Raw genomic sequence first — 19,276 nt, forward strand, 5'->3', positions numbered from 1 at the left:
GAGACATATTAGTTGGGATGTGTCCCAAAATTGGGGCCCTGTGTGCACTATTAAGCAGAGCTGAATTCTGCAGTCTTTATTAATAATTCAGTTTGAATTTGCCACTCTCCATTGTGAGAGTAGAATAATGGTACCGCAGTTCTAATAGGTTTGCAGTGCCAGCTCAGGGAATGTATCAATAGCCTTCACTCATTCTGCTATAGGGCTTGCGAAATTAATAGAAAGGCAGGGACAGCTCAGAACACCATCCACGTGTTTAACCCTTTCAATACAGCTTAGACTGCTGCACAGTTTCAATAGGTGGATATATTGTAGATCATGTAGATGATTGTCTTTAATTTGAACAGGCCATCCAATATTGATTTGGTTGGTAAATGTTATTTTTGATCTTCTTTCCAAAAGATGAATTGTTACGTGGGATGTTGGCTTACCGTTCTGCATGCGCTAGGCCCTTTTCCTTTTTTTAAAAATCTTGTAACTGATATTCCATTAATCTTCAGATACAATACCTTGAATAAAATAAGTTTATAAAACCCGGCCATGGACCACATCTTCAAAGCATTTATTCCAGTCGTTAATAGCTCCTATTTTTGAAGAATGAAGGAAATGCTTTGAAAATATGACCCCATGTGTTTCTTATTATATACAGTGCCTATAGAAAGTCTACACCCCCTTGAATTTTTTTTCACATTTTGTTCTGTCAGTGCCTCAGAGTTTAATGCATTTAAATGAAGATTTTTTCCACTTATCTACACACCATACTCCACATTGTTAAGGGGAAAAAAAGTTTTTATTGAGAAAAAAATTATATATTAAAAATACAAAACTGAAAGATCCTAATTGGATAAGTCTCTAAGTCAAGGCTAATACTTGGTGGAAGCTGTGAGTCTGTGGGGATAGGTCTCTACCAACTTTGCACACCTAGATTTGGCAATATTTGACAGCAATCTTCAAGTCATGCCACAGATTTTCGATTGGATTTAGGTCGTGGCTCTGACTGGGCCACTCAAGGACATTTACCTTTTTGTTCCTTAGCCACTCCAGTGTAGCGTTGGCTGTGTGCTTTGGGTCGTTGTCATGCTGAAAGGTGAACTCCGTCCCAGTTTCAGCTTTCCTGCAGAGGGCAGCAGGTTTTCTCAAGGACTTCTCTGTAATTTGCTCCATTCATTTTCCCTTCTATCCTGACAAGTGCCCCAGTCCCTGCCGATGAGAAACATCCCCATAACATGATGCTGCCACCACCATGCTTCACAGTAGGGGTGGTGTTCTTTGGATGATGCTCTGTGTTGGGTTTGCGCCAAACATAACGCTCTGCATTTCAGCTAAAAAGTTCCATTTTAGTTTTGTCAGAACACAAAACTTTTTGCCACATGACTACAGAATGAATGTTTTTTTGCATACTTCAAACAGGATTTAAGGTGGGCTTTCTTGAGTAATGGCTTCCTTCTTGCCACCCTACCATACAGGCAAGATTTGTGGAGTGCTTGGGATATTATTGTCAATAATATTATTATTGGCCATAAAAGCCTTTAGCTCTTGCAAAGTTGCCATTGGCCTCTCGGTAGCCTCTCTGATCAGTCTCCTTTTTGCTCGGCATACAGTTTGGAGGGACGGCCTGATCTAGACAGGATCTTGGTGGTGCCATACACCTTTCACTTCTTAATAATCATCTTAAATGTGCGCCAAGGGATATTCAAGGCCTTTGATATTTTTCATACCCATCCCCTTATCTGTGCCTTTCAACAACTTTGTCCCGGAGTTCTTTTGAAAGCACCTTGGTGCTCATGGTTGAGTCTTTGCTTTGAAATGCATTACCCAGCAGTGGGAACTTGTATGACCCCAAACTGGTTGCTGACCATGCAATATCTTCCTATTTTTTCTTTTAAGTTTTTTAGAAGATCAACAGTCAATACCTGTATATATATATATATATATATATATATATATATATATATATATATATATATATATATATATATATATATATATTGTGAACTGGAGACTCACCACACAGGCTCGCTAGGGTTCTTTTCCCTTCAAAGTCACGACCCAACACACAGGATTGAAGGGAACAGCGCTGTCGTGCACTTTTAATTATAGAAAATAAACAAAAACAAACACCTAGCTCTTACTAGAGCACTAACTGAACATGAACAGGAACCGAAACTATACAACAGGACAGCTAAGTGGTTTACCTGTTACACCAGCTAACAAAGCACAAAAAAGGCTTTCACACAGTACCTTTTTTTCATAACGGCTGAAAGCACCTTCAACCGGGCCCTCCACGTAGAAGCAGCTCTGAGCACACTGGCTGCTTTCTTTAAATACCCTGCACCTGGCTCTAATTTACAATGATCACCAGGTGCAGGGGATAATTAATAATAAAACAATTAACAATTAAACACACAAATGTGCATTCGCACATGTTTTTGGCAGGGAGGATATTAACCCCCTCCCTCCTGTGTTACTATATATATATATATATATATATACAACACCTATACTAGATATATAACTGAACATATACAGGAACCTAAACTATACAACAGGACAGCTAGCTATTTATGTAGTACAAAGCAGTACACAGTACCTCATAACTGCGTGAAAGCCAAAGAAGTCTCAGCCTACCAAATCGTATAATATACAATGATGCGTATTAAATCTTGTATTTGTAATGTACTTCAATGCTGCTTGATATAGAGAGTCCAGTTTACCTGCGTATAATGCTGCATGATATAGAAGTTGATGGTGATGCAAACCTATATACTGCATCACCATAGTCAATTTGTGGAAAAACATACAAGCAATAAGCCTCTTTTTTCGTTTCCATAATAACAGATATACATGTTCATATCATAGTGACGTTTATAGCGTATTCCCATGCCCAACAGACGAGTGTGGAAACATGCGCTCACCTCTGTCCAGCACGCTGCCTTCCTTCTGTTCCTTTAATACGGTCCTATTAGCATATGCTAATACATCGGTAAATAGAAACATGAGATGCAAATGTATTCTAGGTGGACATTCAATATGCACGTAGCGCAATCAAATTTGAATTGGGCGAAAGCCCTAATTTGTCTGAATATACCAATAACTGCACGACAATTGCAATGCGCTAGTTCCAATAACTGTGCACCGCTGGCTCAAATATTGTCAGAGTAACAGTCCGCTCTGGAGTTGGGTACAGGTACAAACGTACAATAGTGTAGAACCCCAACCCCTCCACTCATCCGCACACACCGGATGTGCAGATCGGTTATGTGTTTTATCACTGCATTGATATGATGGACAGCGGTAGTGTGTTTACATATACAGTTATATGTGTTCTTCACTGCTCCACAGGCATATCAGCATCCAATGTGTACCATCAGAGTATGGGAATGAAGACTGAGAGAAGGATGAAGAGGGGAGGAGGGTCCTGCCTGTTATCTTTGCTGTGTGTTGCCACACATCTGTATATTAATTGTATAAATACGTCATACACCCATCTTGTGGCCCATTGCTTTATTTGGCTATTCCATAGGTTGCTGTGCATTACGGTGAGGGGTGGGCAGCTGCAGTTAACGTTTTCCTAAAATCAGACTGGTGATCAACCAATCAAAGACCTGTATTTCCTCTGCAGCAGTCCAATCATAAGTTAGTTGAGGCGGGACACACAGTTCTGTTAATTGTAATTTCTGGCCGTTTTTATGCAGCTGTCCAGTTTGCTGAATGGTGGTGTTGCTATAGAGACTGTTCATTTATTGAGAAATCATAGTAGGAGTGTATTTAGAATTAATTCTGATTCTTACGAAAAAAATCTATTCTGGCGACACTCAAAACCTTACAAACTGGGCTTAATCGTGATATTAAAATGGGTGAGTAGAATGAATAATATAATGCATTTCTGTATATAAAAATTGATGTTTACTTTGCAGGTGAACGACCTTGTTACAAATCAGAGAGTGTGCTACCACAGTTAGACTTTGTCACAGCACGACTTACATATATAAAAAAATCAACAGAAAAAAAGGCAGTATCCAAAGCCTTTTTTTTAATTATTTTACTTCAAAAACATACGGCTATGTCGGATTAGCTGGCCTTTAAAGAAACCGATATAGTATTTCCTTGTGATACAATACTGTCCGTATTCAATAAAACAGTGGCGTTATCAGTACATTAATTTGAAAACTCGGCGCCTAGCTATGGAGCCAATTGTGTATTTGAATGGTCCATATATATGTGTTTAGGATATATTGCGTGGTCTCGTCTGCTGTCATATCGGTACATACTGTGGCAACACCAATGACAGCAGCTTGTCGCGTTACTAATGGTGCCTGTCCATCATTCTACATTCTCATTTGGCTGTTGTGTGCAGTTGTTATATTGATAGTGAATGCGCAGACGGTTTTGCGAGGGACAAACAGATTTGAGAATTGCTAAAAAAAACTGCTATATTCCAATGTCTCGCAAATGCTTGGAATATTTGTGCCAAAGCACGATTTTTTTGCGAGGCAAATATTTAGCGAGGGGATTGCGCCAAGATCGAAGATCGGGCCCATAGAATAAACAGATGGGCTGCAGTGAATTACAAGGTTACACTTGCATCGAGGGGTTCTGGTGACATCATAAACCATGAGAGTGAACCCTGAGATTCCACAACTTCCACAAGGTTTATAGCGAAGGCAGCTTTTATTTGTTGTGGGTTTTTTTTCTTGGTCACCAATGAACGATTCTCTGGCTTGTAGTGTGGGGATTTCAAAACGGGCCAACCTTTTCAGTGCTTGGAATTTGTAAAACAAAAACACCAGTCAACAGTTTAAAAGATCTAGAGAATTCCCCCTAAAATGAGTTGGGAAAGTCATAACTAGGCGATGTGTCATCGCATCGCATACTTATGTCACTTTTTTTTTTGTATGGGCTGCAATTATAATACTTATGTATATTTTATAAATAGATTAATACAGCATTATGTCAATCCAGAGCGTATTCCTTTAATTCTTTAAGGTACAAGAAACATATGTGTCCCACAAATAAAATGATGCTAACTTTCTTATTTTTGCAATGAGGTGCATGAAACAGGGTTTTAAAATGTCCCTGACAGGTTGAATCTGATCAGCCAAATGGTCATTCCCTGTGACACTTGAGTCACTCTGGAAAATGTAATTCAAGAAGAAACCGTTTGAACAACCGCTCAGTTCTTTGTGTACCTTAAGGAGTGGCTGGGTTTTGTTTTCTGACAGGACGTCTCATGCGCGGGGGAAGGCGGAGGCAGCAGTGGCCGCTGCTCATAAAGCCCAGGAGGAAGCACGGCTCGCCAGGATCACTGCCAAAGAATTCTCCCCTTCTTTCCAGCACCGGGGAAACGGTCAGTCACACTTCAGCGCTTTACAAAGATCAACAAAACCGCTTATCCAATTGTGAGGGAAGTTGGTGAAGACATTCAGTAGGACAAAAAATGAGATGCATGTGAAACAACACCGTTATAACTGGGTAAATACTGATCATTTCAGACTACATGGTAACTGCTAGTGGAATACAATTACTTAGAAATGAATCGTGGCATTACCATGTAATTACATCAAGCTATTTCTATGTAATTACAAAGTAGTTACCATGTTACCCAGTTATTCAAATTTAATTATGTGATTATTTATGACCTAATATAAAGTTCTATTAGACATTCTTTAGCACAAATTATTGAGAGAATCTGGGGGACTATGGCAAAGTCTGCCTGCCTGTATCTAACAGTTACATTTTTGCACACATTGGATGTAGGTCATGGTGATCGACTTTTTCAGGTAGCATTTTGCTGGATATAAGTATCCACACATCCCTGGCTAGAAGGAAATAATGTCTGAGCTGAGCATCGGTTTGTCTCATCTTTACATATATCTAGATAACATTTGGCAAGTTACTGAGAGTATCAGAATTTGTGAGGGTGGGGTTACTGTCTGCAGATGTATTAAACTACACCTTTTTACATTTATATAATCGGGGATGTAAGTCATGGTGTTTTTATGGTGGGAGGTTCACAGCATGTTACTATATATTAAAAAACAGACAATTGCAAAATCATTTGTCGCACAATAAGTGAATCAGTGATAATGCTACTAGGAACACTACTTTCTCTTAATGGTTAATCACAGCTTTAAATTAGGGTTACTGGCAGCAGGGAGAGAACTCTTGCACCTGCTTCAAACGAGATAACTCTAGTCTGAGTCTAAGCCTTCCTACATTGAGGCTGTGGAGCAGTCTTTCCAGACTTTAAAGCCATCAACACCCATTCAGTATATACTGTAGGACTCACATGTTTTAGCAAACATGTATTTTCATGTTAAAACATGATATCCTGTGCTTCACTAGGTTAAAAAAAAGTTTGGTTTGCAGGCCTTTTTCAGGTAGTGTTGCACATTCATGGTAAATTCACTTGGAGAGTGAAATTGTCCCCACCCCTCCAGGGTCTTCTTTCCTATCAGCAACCAACCAGCTACTTTCCCTAATGACTGACATGCTTGGCAGCCAGTAAGATTCTTTGACCCAAAACACATTACTGAGATGACCTAGGAAGTGCAAGCATAATCTATTTCCTTGAGGGAAGGTAAGCAAACTGAGAACCAGGTGTCATGAAAAATGAAAATGCATGTTTACTATAACATGTGCTTCTTTCAATACTGCACATTTAACACCTACATAGTGAATTGAAGTGCATGACAGGTAAATATTTTATAGGAGCTTGTCTTTGATAAAAGTGTTACAATATTGCAATATGTGGTTCCAAAATGTAGGTAACTAGTATAGTAGACAATATAGTAGAGTATAGTGTACAATATAGTATAATATAGTAGAGTATACAACACGCTGAAACTAAAATAAAATAAACCAGTGTTTATACCTGAAAGAATGCTGAATACATATTACTATTTGGTGTTCCCCCTCATTGTGCAGTTTATTGTGTTTTGTTGTGCCTGTGATTCCCATCCTTGCTGTTATCTGAACTGAGCAGAGTGCAGGACGCAACACATCTAAACCCCAACAAAGTACTTTTCAGCAATACCACAAAGGGCCAGTAAATTACATTTTTTTAGGATGGTACAGTATAAAAACTGAAACGCAGATTTTGTTTTTGTCCCGCTACAAAAATACTGAACAGGTCTGGACTACTTTATAGGGCTATTCTTAGTTGAAGGGTAAAAGTCATAGTATGCTGTCTACATAGTGTTATTACTGAATGAATGTACCTGTTTAAAATCATTAGAGACATAGTATAGTATATAGAGGAGCAGAACATTTAAAAAGGGATTCAAATGAAAAACCCTCCCTTACAGAGTAGAAATACCTTAACAGGACTCCTGTAACACCATTCGAGGAGCTCACCACAAACATTCCCAAGAGTCGAATTAAGTTCTTGGCTTCAATTTGCCCACAAAAGAACATTTTTGTTATTTTTTGACTGGGTGTTGCTGCAGCAATGGTCACATTTTGTTTGCAAGGGCACAGTAGCTGTATGTATTAAATTTGGCAACATGTGTCTAGAGTTTTTTTATTATTAGAGACTGCAACAAAAAAGGTTCAGACTAAACAGGGGTTGGATAAAAACTGATGCTAAATGGATATTATTTTTTAAAAAGTGTCTAGGCACTGTTGTTATGTGACTTGTCTATATTGAGTCAATGCCGGCTAGTCACAAACATAAGGGCTGTTTTATTTTTAAAGCCTGTTTTGATTAATGAAATAAAGTGTGGCATCTAGTGTGATAATTAGTACATTTACAACAGTAGCAGAGCAGAATAGTGTGTTCAATAGTTACCTTCCAAAGTGAACTTGTCTGCATATCTCTTTAAACTTCTTTGAAGATTTCTACAAGAATCTTTTTTGTATTTCCCCTCCGATAAATACATGTACACATCTTCCAGAGAAACCGGTTCTTGTGTTGACCTTACCATCATAGAATTTCAATGCAAAACCATTAAAATGAGACCGTTTTAGCAGCCAAGATTCAAAGATTGCGCAAAACATAAACTACCCTTGCACAAATGAATTCACATGCATGTTGACAACAAACGAGACTCTTCTTCTGAAGACAGTATTTGGCATAACACCTGGACTAACAGCCTTCCTCATTGCATTCAAATCTGACTATCAGACCACTTTCTCTGTCTCTATAAAGACAGGGTAGCCTTTTTATTGCTCATGCTCTTGTATTCCACTTCCCTAGGGCTGGAGTGCCAAAGGCCAAAGCATCAGAACTCGAGTGATAATGACATCGAAGCGATCTCCACGGAGACCCCTGATAGCCCTGAGGTGCACATGAAGGGGACGACCTCCCCTGATCTCACCCCTGACCAGAGCCCCTCAACCAGCCGGCCCGCCACCCCTCCCTCCGCCAGCCCCTCCAAGCCCACTCACCGCACCAAGAACGCCAGATTCCTGCGGCAGACTGCCGTGGATGATGACCGGGGTGCGGGGGAAATCCAGGTGCTCATGGAAGGGAGGGGAGGTGCAGGGGAGTACATGCGACCCAACAGCCGAAGTGAGGAGAAGTGGCTGACAGCAGTGGGACCCAGCAGTAGAAGCGGCAGTCGAGGGAGCAGCAGATCCAATGCCTCTTCCGTTCGGGAAGACACAAGGGCTCGATGCAGTAATGGCCACAAGAAAGCATCGTCCAACCACAAGACCCGGGAGAGATGGTCTGACTGCCCCAGCACCGTCTCCTGGGTGACACACCGCTCCCACAGCGAAATCCTGGCCAACTCCCAGCTGCTGGAGCAGGACGAGGAGAAACTCAGCAACTACGAGATGGAGATGAAGCCCCTGAAAAGAATGGATTCCTATATGCAAGAAACACATTCTCAAAAACACCACGCAGCCGCCTCTGCATCCGGCACCGCCCATGGCTCTCCCAGCCCTGCCAAGGACAACCACTCGGAGCCCAGGGCCTTCGGGGTTCAAAGAACGAGAGGCAAATGCCAGCCCAAGGTGAGCGTGCGGCCCGTCGTACCCCCCACGGTGCAGAAGCTGGACAGCTGTCTCCGGCTAGGGGACAAACTCGAGTCCCGGCCCCTCAGGAGGGATTTGACCCTTTCCCCTCCACAGAAATCTTTACCCATTGCACTAGAGCACGACGAGGAGAATTTAAGTGAACTCAAATCAAACTCGGTGAGTATTTGAAGATGCATGGGTTTTTGAGATGGCCTTCTAATTAGGAAAGTGCGATTCATAGTTTTACATATAGGTTGGCTCTTAAAACAGTGGCATTCGTTTTTTTGGGGGGGGAATTCCTGGCAACTAGCTCAGTATGTTATTCCTGTATAACTGGCACAAATCTTTTCTACTTTTTTGTTAATTTTCCATACTAACAGAATCTGTCTGTATTAACATATGTTAGAAAATGGAAGATCTTGGTTTTCCTGTACAGCGGAACATGTACAATATGTTCCCACCTCTAACCCGATTCTAAAATCTGTATAGGCATTAAAGCTCTTACCATATAGTGTATTAGAGCATTGCTCTGTAATATAGCAAGTAGCAAACTTTCCTTTTGTCAGTTGCAAGTTCAAATCCCACTCTCAGACAATTTACATTAGGACCTACTTACCTATAAACAATTGTCATTGGAAATCTCCCAAAGAGAACTGCCCATGCTGTCATTAGCAAACCACAGCATTACCAGCAATGGCAACACAATGGATTTGGAACACATATTGCAGTGGTCCCGATGCAGTTGCACACTGTCTGGTATTGATAATAGGGCACCACTGTGGCAGGCACAATGGATTACGAACAGTGTGTATAGGTTCATATAATTGTGATACCATTAGTATGTCATAGAAAATATTCCCACTGTGATGTAGATGTCCTTAATCTGACATTCTAGTACAGAACTGTTGCATTGAGTAGTGCATGCATTGTGCATTTCCATTGAAGATTATTTGGGAGGAGCAGTAGAAGTCTGTTTGGAGATTGGCTTTGTTCATTAAGAGTTCAAACTGCCTTATTGACAATGTGGGTGTGTACAGTTTTCCCAATTAAATACACACTATATTTAAAAAATGAAGATCTTTTAGCTCTCGTGACAATGTCTTGTTTTTGCTGAGATATGCAATGTGTTAATGGATGGTTCAATCAATAGCGGGTTGAGGACAAACCTCCTGAGGCTGTACACAGGATGTGCAAGCAGGCTTGAATTACCCTTGCTTTCCACTCCCTTCAGTTTAAGTGCTGGAGGCTGTGACCCATCTGCAACTCTCACATTCTCTGTGCATGCCCTTGGGTCCTCAATTATTGTGCATACACTCCAGATGGGAATGTACAGACATTTCCAGGACTGGCTTGACACAGCTGTGCAACTACTGCAACAGTACAGGCACCTGTGCTCACACACACGCTAGGGCTGTGTCTAGAATGTGCACCCTGCCCTATAGGAGAGGCCATTCTCCATCCTGCAGACTTTCTGTATGCCAAGTGCGTTATGTCCCCTATGATACTCCCCTCAAAGCTTACAAGCAGTGTACAACTATGGCCAAAGATTTTGTATCACCCAACAGAATAATTTTGTAGTGATTAGTTCTTTGATTACATGATTTTAAATAAAATATTTAAATTATGTTCACATGTTTTTTTTTTTTTTTTTTTTTTTTTTAAAGCATCTCAAAATCTTAAAATTCTAGGTGATGCAAAACTTTTGGCGATAGTTGTAAATTTGTGCCTATTTTACTTTTTTAATTTAGAGTATCTACATTTTGTAATGCTGAATTAGAATGTCATCTCACACTTTACCCACATGTCGGCATAGGAATATTGAAAAACAGTGGCCTGGAGGCTTTGTGGTACAGTGGTTAAAGAAACGATCTTATAATCAAGAGATCCCCGGTTTAAATCCCAACCACTGACTCACTGTGTGACCCTAAGCAAGTCACTTAACCTCCTTGTGCTCTGTCTTTCAGGTGAGATGTTGTTGTAAGTGACTCTGCAGCTGATGCATAGTTCACACACCCTAGTCTCGTATGTTGTAAAGCGCTTTGTGATGGCGGTCCACTATGAAAGGCGCTATATACAAATTATTATTATCCTTCATTCCTCTGTCTTGCTATCTACTGTACCTGTTTTCATCTGACAAACCTAAGGACCAGATGTTGACAAGCTTCTGAGCCCTGGAGTTCAGAATTATACATCTGTTTGGCTTGGTTTAGTTTATGACCAATAGGGTCGCTGTTGCTCAATGAACCAACCCCATCCAATATCCCTCTATAGCACATAGGAGTGTAAAGGCCAATCAGCTCCACGTGGGCCCCCACAGCCAAGATCGACAACTTGGCGCAACCAGGATTCTAATCAGTGATCTGCTGATTACACGACTCATCTCACACTCCATTCGGTAGTGCCTTGAGCCGCTAGGTACCAACCATGTCCTTGATTATTTGAATTGAGCAGGCTAGAGTTTGAAATAGACTGAAAGAGACACAATTGAGTACCGCTGGTATAATGGTCAACAAAACATAAAGCATTGACTAAATATCAAGTTGGTCTTCACACGATGTAAAGAAGGCTGTTGCATAAATATAAAATGCACATCAAAGGTGCTTTAAAGAAATAGAATTTTGCACATATCACTGCAGATGCTTTTCATGCCTTTTCATTACACACTGCCAACAGACAGATAAAACATTCTTGTTTTGAATTGTTAGTAAAAATTAGCACCATCAATACAACAAACTAAAGCCTTAAAATTAGGGTTCAAAAGTAGGATTTCAATCCTGTAACAACAATGGACTTTCAAAAGAATTTAACTAACCATATTTATCTTAAATTGTATATATATATATATAATATATATATAGATATATATTATATATAATATATATATATATATATAATATATATATCTAGTATATGTACATATGTACTGTGATATAAGGATACTGTTATTTGCATTCAGCACATGTAAACACAGTTACTGAAAAACTTCCTGTCCCCCTCACACAACACACCCACCTATCAACCCCCACACACAGGCCCACGCTGACATACACACTTAATTTCCTCTCAGAATTGTGAAATAAACAGTGCATTCCGTAACCCAGTTATTGCATTTTGATATTTTAATAAGCTTATAAGACCTGAAAGCATTTCTCTTCATGTATTACTGGATGAAAGAGTGTGTTGGAGGGTGGGTGTATGTGTAGGTTGGGAATGCTATGTTGAAAAGTATTACGATACACAGTACAGGGTCCCATAATTAAGCAAGTCAACATCCTATTTTAATTACTAATAGTTAGTTATGGTAAAACATAAATTATATTGGAAAATGTATATTAACGTATAAAAATAGGGGGACAGTTTTGTTACATTTTTACAGGGAACTTTACATGTATGTATAGTGTATATTTATTCTAAACATTTTACAAGGATTAAAGTACATAAATGATTTAATCCGTAGACAACAAGCTTACAAAGTAGCATTATATTTCGGGTTTCAAATCAGAGGTCCAGCAAAGATCAGTAATATAGAAATGAAGACAGGACAGCACCAAGGTCTTCACCAGAGCATTTTTTGTAACTTTAATAACCAATACACTTTAATAACCACACTGAACTTCTGAGACAATCTGATTCTCAGTAGTGGTCATGCCTTGAATGTCCCCCTAAGTTCGCTAATGCAATCCATTTAAAACAAGCGTCTATTTTTGGTTTTATAAAAGCAGTAATACTTCCATACGAATGTGATTCACATTTGTAAAGATTCAAATGTTTTACAGTGTGTGTGTTGGGGGTGTGTGTGTTGGGGGTGTGTGTGTATATGTATGTGCGTATTTTCATTGGCAATGATATATATTTAGTGGCAAGCTGGTTTCAATGGGCGCTTATGTTCCCATAGTAAACCAACTGTTCAAGGAAACAAGTAGAGTGGAACTAGAATCATGTGATAAACAGATTGAATCATATTCTGTTTTATTTAGTGAGCGCTAGACATCTTTAAAGCACCTGATCCACTGAAAAGCAAGTCTCTCTGCTGTTCCAGATTATACAAACACTCCTTTTATCATGGTTCAGAGACTGGTACTGTAAGTTTAGTGAAAGCAAATTCACATGCAGGCTTTCATCAAATATTAAGAGGATGTCAGAAGAAATTAAGGAATAAATTTGATCTTTTGAGAGTAGATTGCAATCAGTATGTGGTGGGATGAGATATTTGTAAATGAGTTGATTAACATAAACAAATTAACTACAATTATAGCAACATTAAGATGTGTTAGCAGTACAGGAAAACATAATGACTGGTGCACTGTGTGAATGAATCCGGCTATGGGCACAAGTGAAATGAGTTTGGTGGTCGAACCTTAGCCATCACAAAACCACTTCACTTACCAGACTATTACATGTGTATTTGTGGGAACAGATATCTTTAGACAACTACACACCAATGCCAGACTCTGTCTGCAGGTTGAAACAAGGCAGTTTGATGAGCTGTATATGGCAGCCTTATTTGGTGAAGCCACTTCAAAAAGGCTTCGTCTAGACTGTGTCTGCAATCACATTTGAATCTTTAAAAATTAGAATCAAATGTGTATGGAAGTAAATATAACCCAAATACATTCCATACAAAGATGAGCTGATGTAATATAAATAAGACTTCTGTTTTTCTTTTTTTTTCATTTCATTTATCGGTGCTTATTTTTTTAGTCATTATGTAATTTTTTTTTGGGGGGGGGGGCTTTCACTTTTTATATACTGTATGAAATTATTGTTTTTGTTTACTTTTGTTTTTTCTGTCACAATATGTATAGTAACTCAACAGTACTTACACACTTCAATTGTATCTTCTTTCCTTTGCTGTCTTTCACAACAAAATCCTTATTGTCCCAAGCATTTTTTGTGTGTTTAGGCATTTTTTTTACATTTTGCCACAATTTGCAATTCTGTTTTAAACTCTATGGCCATGTAAATACTCCCCATTGTACTGTAAAATAGCTCTAAATCTCGCGAGCAAGGACATCTCGTTTTAAATCTCACAAGCGTGTTACAATCCTCCAATAGAAACGTAGAAATTTGCTACCCCTCAGTAGTTAAGGTGGGTTGAAAGTATTTGGAACGAATCAATGCACTATACACTAATTTCATTTTTCAGTGTTTTATCGGTTAAAACAGAAAATCAAAAACACTGAATAAAAGGCTTTCTAACTGGTTCTTTTGTACAGGGGTTAAAATGCTCCTTTCTAGGGATGTAGGTGTGCTGGTTAGCTCCCAGCCCAGTGGTGCTGGTCCACCCTCCTAACACAGAAAGACATGGACAGCATGCTGCGTGTAACTATGAGAATCTTTGCAGTGGTGTCTTGGGTGACCTTTGTGGTGCAGCTGGGTTTCAGAATGTCTCTATGCTTCTGAATTAGACTCTCCCTGTTGCTTGTTGGCAGCAATAACATATTGCCTCATCAAGTTGACATGGCTTGAGGTTTTTTAATGCAGGGTGAGAGCTAATTCTTTGTGTCCTGTTGGTTTGTATTGTTTCAAAGTGGACGTACAGTACAGTACCACTAACATGATTGACCTTATGTGGGCGGATGAGAAGGATGTGGCCACACTGTATTATGTATTTCGCCACAGTAAGGTGCAAACCTCTGTTTGGGTGAATGGACTATTGAAATGCAATATACAGAGTGTGTGTAGAGGTGTTTGGGATTACCATTAGCCTTATAAAAGTTCACAGCTCACTGTGCGGCTTAACTAAGTTTTAAGTTTAGAAATACTCAATGTCTTCAATGAAAAAGACTTTTACTCAACGTTTATTCAAAATTTAATTCACTACATTTCTGGATACATTTTAGAGTTATCGAAATACATGTGTACCTGTTCGAAAAAAAAAGTTATAAACCACATTGCCTGACCTGTTGTTATGAATTTTGCCTAAAAAACGGATCCTACATCTTTAATGATCCCTTGTGTTGTGCAAGCTTTGATAAGCAATGAGAGTACCTTAGTAACAGGACAAGCTCTCCAAGATTAGCTGCTCTGCTCTATCTGAAACCAGCTCTGCTATTGGCTCTCTCAGTTCTGTTGCTAGGGAATAGCTTATGCTGTACCAGTGGAGCCTATCTGCTCAGGCAAGGGTACCAGATGTGAAGTGAATTGTTTGTGGCTAAAGCAAACAATATAGTGTACTTGTTCAAGAGGGTTACAAACACATCTGTGAACGAGATAAATACGGTTTAGAAGAGGAATTCTTATTCATGTACAGCACAGTGGCACCAAACTATTTTCAGATCAAAAGTTTCCATAGAGATAGTCCTAGATATTATTATGTTTTTTTAAAAAATCTTTAGATTCTGTTGACATTAATTTGTTGATTATTCAACACCAGTTTTAAGAGTAGTTTTCATATAAAAAATGTAAATGATGATGCTGTTTTAAAAGACTGTAGTGAAGGTACAAAATTGTAGGTATGCAAGGTAGAAGAAACACTCAGCTTAATGTACCTTTAAGTCATATGATTGTTGCCTACACTCTGAAGCGAAGTAGTTTGCAAATGTGGGTTTTACAGATCAAACTCTCATTAATAACAGGAATGTACTGGCTTCAGCATATAAAAACAGCCTCTTTAATATGAACTACATAATAATATGGCAGGCATCCATATAGAGAAAAGCACCCCCACATGCAAAATGGCTCTGCATTGTGAATAATAAAAAATAATAAAAATAAACAAACAGAAACATATACACAAATCCTGTTGCTTTCCTAATCTTTTGCCACCCAGATGAGAATTCTTAACATGTGTGACATCACATGGCCAGGTCTATTGGTGACTCTTGTAGATCGTTGCTTGAATTTTCAACAGAGATTAGTATGTGTGTGTGTGACTGTGTGTGTGTGTGTGGTGGGGGGGGCAGTGTGTGTGGGTGTGTGCGCAGGTGGGTGGGTTGGTGTTTGCAAGGCACTATCTCTAATTAATACTGTGTCTTCTTCTTTCTATTGCAGGGCTCCAGTTCTATCCTGGTTGTTATGGTGATCTTGCTAAACATTGGAGTCGCCATTTTGTTTATTCATTTTTTTATTTAATGTAATGCCTATTATTACTGTTATTATTCTGGTCACTATGGTTATTGCCCTGTTTAAAAAAAAAAGGAGATGAAACAAACAAAAAAACAAACAAACAAATCTCCAACTAACAGAAAACATCCGAACCTGGGAATGAATTCTAAACAGCCTCTTGTTTGTTTTTTTGTTCTTTAAATCTAAAGAACTTGGTCAAGTGGTTCACTTTTTGGTGGTTCACTTTTTTTGCCTTTTTTTTTGTTTGTTTCTCGCTTTAAAAGTTTTTTTTTTCTGGAAAGTAACATTAAATAAAAAAAAAATTACTGGCTTGTACTACAGCATAGCGCTCTGTGGCATGGAGGCACAATACAGATGCCCGTCCCCTTCCCCAGCTACTTCAGAGAAGCATTGCTACCGTGTCTGGAAACAACAGAACAACATGGTTGCAGCCTGCAATGGTATAAAGAGCTCAGAAGATCCAAATTATCATTTTCAATGGGCCGTTCCTAGGTTTTCTGTTTTGGCAGCTGTTTAGAGCCAGTTGGTATCAGTTTACATTGAACTTATAATGAACTCTTATTTACAACATTTAAAAAGGGCTTACTCATCTGGTATAGCTTCGGTGAAACATTTCCCGACAAGAATATTCTTTGGGCCTGTGGAGTTGAAAAAAAAGTCCAGAGTGGTCCTTACTTGTTCCAATAAATGTGGGGTGGGGCTGTTGGATTTAACAGCATAAAAAAGGCCTGTTATATGCATGTGGAAGGAATTACCATTGCAGAGCAATTTGAGCCTTTCCAGGTTTTACGGTGTCTAATTAGTACCTCTTGAGCTTAGACAAGAGGAGAGGTATACTTAATTAGACCTGATTAAAAAGAAAGAACTGGAACTGCTATGCAATTGTAGTTGTTGATTATATCCATGCCCTGTTCATTTATTGCCAGGGAAGAAGCAAACATTGTCATGGCAGTCTGTGATTTGATGACATCATCAAGGGCAGACATTTTTACAATTGTCTGAACAGTTATGGTACCCCCATTTGTATTACAGTTAATCTCTTGTCCTATTGAATCTTACTATGAAAAAATGTTTCATTAAGACTACATTTCAGACATCAAAGTCTAATGAATTTGGACGTGAAACTATAACTAAACTAATATGTATACCATTTGAAAGAAGACACAGTTCGTTTTCAGCCACTGCTTAGAAAACCTTACTTTATTTAAAGGAAGTTACTTTACATCCACTGCAAGGCTTTTTAAACAGCCACCTGCCTTGTTTTTTTAACTAAAGACAAACTGCATGCTCACGTGTATATACGTATGTTTGAAAAAAAAAGTTTATCAATCTGTTTTTGAGTTTTTAAAGCAGTTGAGGTTGTAAAACTGTGTGTCGTTTCAAACGATAAACATTATAGAGGGGCTGCATAAAAGTTAAAATAATATTCCAGATAAGAGTTTCCCTTTCTGAGTTGTAAATACAGGGGAGAAGGCTGTGTGCTGCTTGATCAGTGAGGGTATGTGTGTGCTTGTCAGGCAAGTTGCAAATCAGAAAAGGGGCACTGGCTCTACAACAAGATTGCCACCACGTTAAAAAAAAAAGCATGTGTTTTAGGATACTATATCCCCTTTCTCATATTGATCTATCTTTCTGTCTATCTATCAAACTGTCTTATCTACCTTCCTACATACAAAGGCTGGACAACAATATAGGAACACCTGTGTACCGTTGCACACATTTTTGCGTAAATCGGATTTATTTTTCAAATTGCACCCCAAGTCTATTCTGTAATGTATAAAAGCTGCATCTCTCTGGTGAAATGTTTCAAGATCTTTCATAGGGTGCTAATAGTAAACGCTTGGTTAGCAGATGCTTTCGTATCCCCAATTTTTTATTATTATTGTTATTATTATTATTATTTTGTTACAAAGATACCCAGAAGGAATAACGATTGAGGAATGGTTACACATCCCCTAAGAATTAAGTTAAACATCTTACAGAGTCGCTAAGTCAAGTTAGTGCCATCCTGGTTGTCCATCCTATTAACAATGTTATGGCGGGTGTTTCCAATTTTTTGTCCAGCTCCTGGATCTCACTGTCTGGTATAGCTTTATACCATCTCCCCTCAGTTACTCATCATCTTGCTTTATATAACAGCATGCCAACGCATGCATTTGTTTTGCCAATCAAATCTGATTTCTGTGAAAGAAAAAAAACAACAAAAGAAAAAAAAAACATTGACTATAATCTTTATGTTACATGCTCATTCCAGACATGCCTTTTATCAACAGAGGAGACCTGGTGTATAAATGGCCTGGAGGGTGAGATGTTTGCTAGTGTGATTTTTGTTATTAGACCTATTCAGATTTGTTTATGAAATGATGGAAAACTTCTTTCTTTTCTTTTTTTAAACATAAAAATCAATAAATGGGAGAACCATTTTAATTCCATTTTTATGTTCTTCTAAATCCTTGTGGCCTCATGTAGGCTGTAAATAGAATACCACGAGTTAAACAGTACCAGGTCTATTCCTCAACCAATGAATGATGTCTAAAAAATGTAGGGAATACACATTTTGCTTTAAAAAAAAAAAATCACATAGTGAGAAGACCAAAATGAAACACTATTATATAATTCAGGGGTGTCACAGTATGGCATTGTTTGCAATCTGAAGTGCAGGTGCTGCATTATAGAAGCATCTGTATGCAAGAAGATCTTAGCAGGGCCTGTCTGGGTGTGTCAGCATGGCAACATCGATTCAAGATTCTGAACTGGCACTACTGCTCGTAGGGGGAGGGGCCTGGGCGGTGTGACTGCCCCCCCCCCCCCTCCCCTCAGGTAGATGTATTATTGAATGAGTGCGCCTGGCGCCGAAATGAGAAACGGAAAAGAAAGCTGTCTGTTCAGGCACATGGCAGCTGTTCTCCCCTGACCCGGCCACTGCCTGACAACACTGCCTCTGAGGAGGAGGAGCAAGGGAGTTAAGGAGTCTTTCAGGACAGTCAATAAAACATATGTACAGTATAAAATCACTGCCCCCAGCTAGATACAGTGCCTATAGAAAGTCTACACCCCTTTCAAAATGTTCACCTTTTGTTGCCTTATAGCCAGGAATTAAAATGCATTAAAATAGTTTTTTTTTTTCATTTATCTACACACCCTACCCCACAAATTCCAAGTGAAAAAAATATTCTAGTAATTTGTAGAAAATTAATTAAAAATAAAAAATAAAATAGCTTGGTTGGATAAGAACATAAGAACATAA

At 38.9% G+C, this 19,276-nt stretch overlaps 1 protein-coding gene across 1 annotated transcript in view; it reads left to right on the forward strand.

The window, feature by feature from the left end:
* Positions 1 to 19,093, forward strand: part of LOC121296045 (junctophilin-3-like) — a 50,225-nt gene extending 31,132 nt beyond the window's left edge. The window contains exons 3-5 of the mRNA XM_041221199.1: positions 5,223 to 5,347; positions 8,198 to 9,138; positions 15,955 to 19,093. Coding sequence (XP_041077133.1) covers positions 5,223 to 5,347; positions 8,198 to 9,138; positions 15,955 to 16,035 — 1,147 coding nt within the window. The 3' untranslated portion in view covers positions 16,036 to 19,093. The remainder of the gene's footprint in view (positions 1 to 5,222; positions 5,348 to 8,197; positions 9,139 to 15,954) is intronic.
* The last annotated feature ends 183 nt before the right edge of the window (positions 19,094 to 19,276 follow it).

Source organism: Polyodon spathula, chromosome 21, assembly GCF_017654505.1.
Source record: "Polyodon spathula isolate WHYD16114869_AA chromosome 21, ASM1765450v1, whole genome shotgun sequence".
In the NCBI taxonomy this organism is placed as follows: domain Eukaryota; kingdom Metazoa; phylum Chordata; class Actinopteri; order Acipenseriformes; family Polyodontidae; genus Polyodon; species Polyodon spathula.